This window comes from Gavia stellata, chromosome Z (genome assembly GCF_030936135.1).
Source record: "Gavia stellata isolate bGavSte3 chromosome Z, bGavSte3.hap2, whole genome shotgun sequence".
Taxonomy (NCBI): Eukaryota; Metazoa; Chordata; class Aves; order Gaviiformes; family Gaviidae; genus Gavia; species Gavia stellata.
Window position 1 is genome coordinate 50,696,338 of NC_082637.1, and position 6,848 is coordinate 50,703,185.

Consider the following 6,848-nt stretch of genomic DNA (forward strand, 5'->3'; position numbering starts at 1 on the left):
GCCTCTGCGGCACAGAAGGAACTTGTTTGTCTGTTTACTGCTTGCTGTGAAGCAAAGTTCCATGTGAGGACAAATCGTGAATGATTTATATCGTGAATGGTTAGCTGGGGATGACTAATGAAGAGTTCTGAGACTCTGTGTCCCCTTGTCTTTTAAGTGATACCAGCAGTGGGGGACTGCAGGCAGAAAGATACAGAATATGTCCCACGCATCCATAGAAGGGAGTGAGGGTGGCATCTGGGTTGAACAGTACCGGGGAACATTAAGCTAGCAATTGTAATTACCAGCCCTAAGTTTAGTGAGGACAGAAAGCTGGTAAGTAATGCAGAAAAAGAAGAAAAAAAGAGGGAGAAAAAACCTGCACCATCTGATTCTCGACAGTGAAGAACAACAGCAGTGAAGAAAAACAGTATTGGACTTAAAGCGATCCCAGACTCAGATGGAGAAGAGCCACTTCAAGAGTCAGTATCACCATTCCCCAGCAGTGTGTCCCAGTGCTACACGCCATGGTGTGACACAAGACACATGTGGCAAATGTGGCACAACCGCATTGGGGCCCCGGCTCTCCCTGCAGGGGCAGCTTGCAGGGCCAGTGGTAGCAGGGAGTGGTTGTAGGGCTGATGGGCAAGACTCAACAGCCGAATGCCTCCTGCTTTAAGTATGGGCAGCTGGGGACTGAGACACGAACACCTTTACTGGGGTGGCCAGGTAACCTGTGAAGGTTTGCAGCTGGAGAAGGAGGGAAGGAATGAGGGTGGAGTATAAAGCGGCTATCAGAAAGGCGAAGTGTGTAGGGCGAGAAATTGTCTCCTATTAAATTGGTTAATAGTGCTGGAAAAAAGAGACTAGCCTTGACATAACATGTCTTCCTTCAACTTTGCAACAACTTTGCAAAGGGTTCAATACCACAGAATATAGTGTGAGCCATCAGCCCATGCTGCAGTGCAAGCATTACTTTGCATGGATACTTGCTTGTCTGTCCTGCTGCGTTGCCACCAGCCAGTGGCTGTGTTGACATCGACATCTGTTCTTTCTTCTTCTTGCTTTGTTAAAGTGAAATCGTGCCAGTTTCAGCAACAGCAAGAGTGCCAAGATTGTAACTGCATGCCGGAGTGGCAGAACAGGTAGCAGAGGACTTTTATAGTTGTCTCTTGCACAGTTTGACGATTTTGCTTTAAAAACATTGCACACACACATGCATACACGTGCATGTAGTTTCTCATTATTTTTTCCTACCTGTGTTCGATAACGCCCTGTCCTACTGACTCAGTTCTTACTATACAGCCACTATAGCCATATCTTCAGATCTTCTTCTAATTTCTGGGCAGATTTCATCAATGTTATCAAGTGATTTCCACCTGACTGGTCTATCAGGTCCCACCTCCAGTACTCTGAAGCAATGACCAGCTGTCAAAGAATTGCTAGTGTTGGTCTTGAGTCATATTTCTAGAAGATAGCAAGAAAACTGCATGGAAGCGAATGCCAGGGGAGGCAGGGTTACATCAAGAGATGCACCAGAGAAACAAGATCACTGAGCTTGCCGAAGAGCAGGACTTAGGGGTATTTTTTCCCCTCTACTTTGGAGTAGTTGTAAATTGGCTGTTTGGCTTGGTTTGATGTTTCCTTTCCTCAATAGATGTGTAATTTGGAGCCAATACTTCCCTATTTTTCCACAGTAATGACACATCTTAGCCATAGCTGGGTATAAACACATAGATTATCAATGTCATTTTGTTTCAGCAACATTTCCACTGTTGCCAGTACATCCACCAGACGGGGCCATTTATATGTGTGCAGCTACATTTCTCTTCTAGCAGTTTCCATGAGCCTCGTTCTTCTGACTACTATGCAAACAAGTGCTTAGATGACAACAGGAGCACCAGCAGCCAGCCCTCACCCAAAGCCCTCACGCTCCCTCTGAAGGTCAAAGGACAGTGCAGAGAAGTGATAGACAATAAACTTCAGCCACCACCAAGACGAAGGCTCCTATCCTCTTTCTCCCAGTATGGCTGGTTTTCTAGATAAAAGGGCCTCTTTAAGAGAGCAAATACAAAATGGTACAGATATTTAGTATCAGATGGCAGTGGTGTAAGAGGACCCCCCTGCATACACCTTGCACTGGGGAGCCACCTCAGTTTTTTCAGGCTCGTAATGCACTAGAGCATGTGTTGTTTTTTTTTTTTCTTTTGCAAATGTGTTGTTGACCCTGTCATTGATACATGCATGCCTTTGGCTATTTTAAAATCTTATATCCACTGGTATTACTGCTTCCCCAAGGGCATGCAGTAATCAGGCACTATTTTTAAACTCTTCAGTCAACCATGACTTCCTTTTTACCTGTCCACTCTGTAGCTGCTGTAGGGACTGAGCATGGCATTTCTCATCTTTTTGTGGTTTCTACTTACAAGGAATAGGCAGGACAAGTAGTTATTCTTGTTGGTGCTGGAGTACTACACAAGTTAGATTACAGGATGAAGTACAGATTGAATCACGTCTCAGAAATTCACCCTCCAGTGTCACATTGTACCCGAGTTAATGCAAACCAGAACTTCTCACTACACAAGTACAAAGCTCTCAGTTTGTTCCCAAAGCTCCCACAGCTTTTTCCATGCCAGCTATATAAATATATATAAAAATTAAAAAAAACCCCAAAACTAATAATACAACACATTCCTGAGTTTGTTTGCAGAACTGTATGTGGGCAATTTCTTGAGTCATTTAATACAAGGAATCTGAGGCCTGAACAAAGAAATATGCTCAAGGTTTGTTTGGTTATTGAGGGCAGTCCTTGTCTTCCTGTCCCTCAAAATGAAAAGGTCACAAGGTGTTTGAAGTGCAGCTAGAAGGACAGAGACATCAGATGCCATACCAAACCTGGACACTGATAGAGCTGTGAGACTGCTGGTACCTACATCTTTTGCTTGAAAACTGCATTATGTGGTGGTAGTACACTGCTGGGCCCATGAAGCTGGTATGCCTTTCTGCTTGGCCACCAAGCGTCAGCAGGACCCTGCTGATTACTACCCATCATGTGTTAATAAGCATTTGGGGGTGAAGGGGTGTGGAAAATACTGGGAGAACCTCAAACCCGTATCTTTGATTACACTGTAACACGCACCAGCTATGCTTCCCACATAGTGCTATGTTGCGGGGAAAAAATCAATCAGTCTTTTCACTCTGGGAAGACCAGGTTACTATGACTTACACACCAAAGCACAGAAAACAGTTACAGAGCTGTGTCCAGGGCACCATCATACAGTCCTACAGCCTCTCAGACATGTTTTGCAGGAGCATCTCAAGAGCAACAGGATGAGCAGAGCAACTTCAGGAGCTAAGAAGAGAAAGTGTCAGGAATAGCAATCATAGCTCTGAAATATTAATATTTGTTGCAATTACCTGCTGACAGTATTTAAATAAGGAATGCTATGCCACCAAAGGCAGAGCTATATGAGAATGTTCTGTCACTGTTTTATTGAGTGCATTAGCTTTTCTTTTTTGTACAACATCCTGTTATCTCTTAATGTACAGGTACTTTGCTTAAACTGTTGTACAGAACACGATGTGTGAAGACAGCATTGCTGAGGACAGCCACCTTCAGTATGTGTTTTAAAGATCTGTGTTATACAAAAATTTAAAAAGCAGGCATAAGGCCTATTTTTTTACATATGTTTCAGTGCTATTCTTTCGATTTTACTATATCCTGTTCCTACTGTCTTGGGCAAAGAAGCAGTCATGAATCTGAATTTCACAGTTTATTTTATTGCCTACTAACATAAACTTTATCAATTCTGGTATTGAGAAATAAAGACAAGCAATTAAACAAACACTTAGGGGAAAGACATCAGCTTCCCCCTAGACACCTCTCCTGCCCCCTTTCTGGTCTCCCATCCCATCAGTGCCTTAGAGGAGGCCATGGATGGCATAAGAGATTGGGGTCAGCTGCTCTGGTTCCTATTCTTTTGCTGGTCCTTGTTTCTCACTGCTGGTCCTTGTTTCTCACTGCACTGCTGTGGTGTGGCCTTCACCAGCTGCAGTCACTCTAGAGCCATACCTCCTCCAGTGTCTTCTGTGCGCCTGGCCCTGCTCAGGGGGTTTCTTTGCTCCAGCATTTGCTGGTGGCATCGCCTTGCTCCAGCCCTGCTCAGGCTGTGGGCCAGCACAGGGTAGTCTGTGACCTCCTCTGCAGTCCCCAGCGACCGAGACCCTGCCAATTATGCCCAATGCATCTGCTCACTTTTCTGTGGGACTTTCTGCCACATATCCCAGAGTCACCAAACCACTTCACACACATGAGTTACCTCAGGGCACAATGGATTGCTTTCAAAGTAGCTTAAAAGGTCATCAGCAGGTAATAACAGTGTAAGAGAGAGAGAGTGAGTGAGTGGGATTTATAAATTCCTAGAGTCACCCGACTGCTATGCTATCTGGGGTTAGGGCAGGAAGAGGGACATTTGTGAGTGCTATGGGGCAAAAAGCAATGTGCTCTCAGCAAGCGTGGTGCTGTGAGCACCCATGTCATGGCCCATGACAAAAGCTTGTAGGACTGAAATAGCACAGCTAAGTAATTCTCCATAATGTCAGGGGAAACTGTCCCAAAGGTGCTGTTTCAGTTATCCCTAAAAGCTCAGTTATGCTAAATCCAGGAGACTGAAAGAGCTCAGCAGGGAAGGCAGCCCCAGGGAGCCAGTCACACACCCAAGGAGACCCCCCACAGCCCTCTGCTGCCTAGCAGTGTGTCCTGTATGGGTGCCCACACTGGGCACCCCAAAACTGGCCACACAACTACAGATTCAGCAGCAGGTACAAGGGAAATGCTAGTCCTACCAGCCTGCCAAAATGCCAGGGGAAAAGAACAAGTGCACGTGTGATTTTAGATCTTGTCAGCACTAGAGATCTTGTAAGCAACCACAGCAGTGGGGCTGGGAGGCTGAGGGGGAAAGAGGGAGGAGTTGGGGAAAGAATTTGGATGCAGGCAGAGCTTGCAAACTGTCCTCCCGAGCACAGGGGACCTGCTATGCTAAACACAGGCCTTCCCTCCTTCCTGAACCCACACACCACAGCCCTTTATTTGCTTTCCTCAGGCTCACAAACTCCTCCCCAGCTGCCAGCATCCTGAAGCCTGGGGAAATAGCAATGAGTGACCATGCCAAGTGCTAAGAATGGCTGAGAGGGTTTAACCTGGGGGAAGGGGAAAGCAAAAAGCAGGAACTAGTATTATTGGTACCCCTTCCCTCTTCACAGTGTGGTGCATGTTGCATCTTATGCCCTGTAAGAGTGCTCTTCAAGGTTTGGTCAGGCACCACTGGTGGGCTGTCTGCCACCAGAAACCATCAACTCAAATGTAACCCAGCTTAGCTATACAAAAAACATGTACACACTGCTCCCCAAGACAAAAATCACAGGAAAAATTAAAGTGTGTTGGGAGAGGAAAATAAAAGTATTCAGAGACTAAGCTACTGTTCACTTGATTGGAAATGCAAAGCAGTGTGATGGCAGTGGACTAGCTGGCCCATAGAATTTCCTTCAGAATGCTAGCTCATGCTTGGATTTAACCCCACCACACAGCAAAGTGCGGTTGGATAGGGAACCTGCAACCACTCTTTGGAGTCATCCAGTGCCCACCCCATGCATTCCCACCCTGTTGGATTTGGGCTGTACAGACACAGAAGTCCGGTTGCATGAGATCTTTATTTGTCTCTCCTCCCATGTTATAGGGGAAAAGTCCTTGTTTCCTTAAGCAGTTTCAGCCCTAGTGCCTCTGGTCGTATGTGCCAGCTCCCTTGTAGGCTCCAACGTAGCCGCTGTTATCTGTCATATCCTGGCGGCCAGCAAGACCCTTTCCTCTGCCACTCTCATCAAAACGCTCTTTGTGGCTGCCAGTGTATTTGCTAGTGTCCGTCAGCCTCTCGACCCCACCAACCTTGGTGGCTTTCTGCAAGAAAGGAGGCCAGCAAGAGGCAGCCAGTGTTAGGGAACAGCTCACAAACAAATTCTTCCCTACTTGCGAGGACAGCACATGCCCCTACAGCAGGGATGAATGGTCCTGTGGCAGCTCAAGGAGCACAGCAGGTAAGGAAAATTATACTCACCGTGGCGCTCACGCTGCCGGGCTCCTTCCCCTCGATGAGGCCATACACAGCCTGCAGTGCTTCCTCCGGCGATTTGCCCTTGAAGCGCTTGCCACAGAGCTCTTTCATGGCCTGCTGGAACTCAGCAAAGGTGATGGTTCGGGCACCCTTGGTCCTATGGTGAGGGGAAACCAAGAGGAAAGTTACCTCACCGCTGGGTGGCAGCAGGATGGAAAATCCCCAGGGCTGGCCCTCGCACAAGAGCCTGCCTGACTGCTGCCATTCCTTCCTCCCGCCTGGCTGTGCTGCCCACCATGCCTCCCTGAGACACTCACTTGACCTTGTTGAATACGATGTCAATGTCAGTGCTGGTCACAGCTTTCCCATCCATCACCCCACACTCTTTGCACATCTTGGAGAAGTTTTTCCCTGTCATGTTGTTGCCACTGGCAGATGTGTCACCATATATCGCAAATTTACGGAAAACGTTTTCTACCTCCGACATCTTGCTGCTGTGGAGAAAAGAAGTTGGCAGGGAAAGAGCTGAGGACCATCTGCAGCTGCTGGACACACACTCATGTCCCACACACCTCGTCTCCAGCAAAGCAAGGAGCATCACCCACAGGTACCTCTCCAGCATGGGACAACCATGACAACCACACAAGTATTGAAACAGAACACCTGGGATCCAGGCAGGATCGGGGCAGGCACAGGTTGGGACCCAAGGCAAGGTAAAGGAGGGGTAGAGGTGGGGCTCTGGAGTGGAGGAAAGAGGCATCC

At 47.3% G+C, this 6,848-nt stretch overlaps 1 protein-coding gene across 1 annotated transcript; it reads right to left on the reverse strand.

The window, feature by feature from the left end:
• Nucleotides 1–5,749: 5,749 nt before the first annotated feature.
• Nucleotides 5,750–6,609, reverse strand: LOC104255973 (tubulin polymerization-promoting protein family member 2). The gene is made up of 3 exons (XM_009810237.2): nt 6,404–6,609; nt 6,090–6,243; nt 5,750–5,932 (listed from the first exon to the last, which is right to left on the reverse strand). The coding sequence occupies exons 1-3, from the start codon at nt 6,571–6,573 to the stop codon at nt 5,750–5,752; spliced, it is 507 nt and encodes a 168-aa protein (XP_009808539.2). The 5' UTR covers nt 6,574–6,609.
• Nucleotides 6,610–6,848: the final 239 nt, after the last annotated feature.

Coding starts and splice junctions, on each gene's coding strand:
- LOC104255973 (XM_009810237.2), bottom strand. CDS start 6,573: ATGTCGGAGGTAGAAAACGTTTTCCGTAAATTTGCGATATATGGTGAC. Junction 6,244..6,403: donor ATCGTATTCAACAAGGTCAA/GTGAGTGTCTCA, acceptor CCCTCACCATAG/GACCAAGGGTGCCCGAACCA. Junction 5,933..6,089: donor CCGGCAGCGTGAGCGCCACG/GTGAGTATAATT, acceptor CCTTTCTTGCAG/AAAGCCACCAAGGTTGGTGG.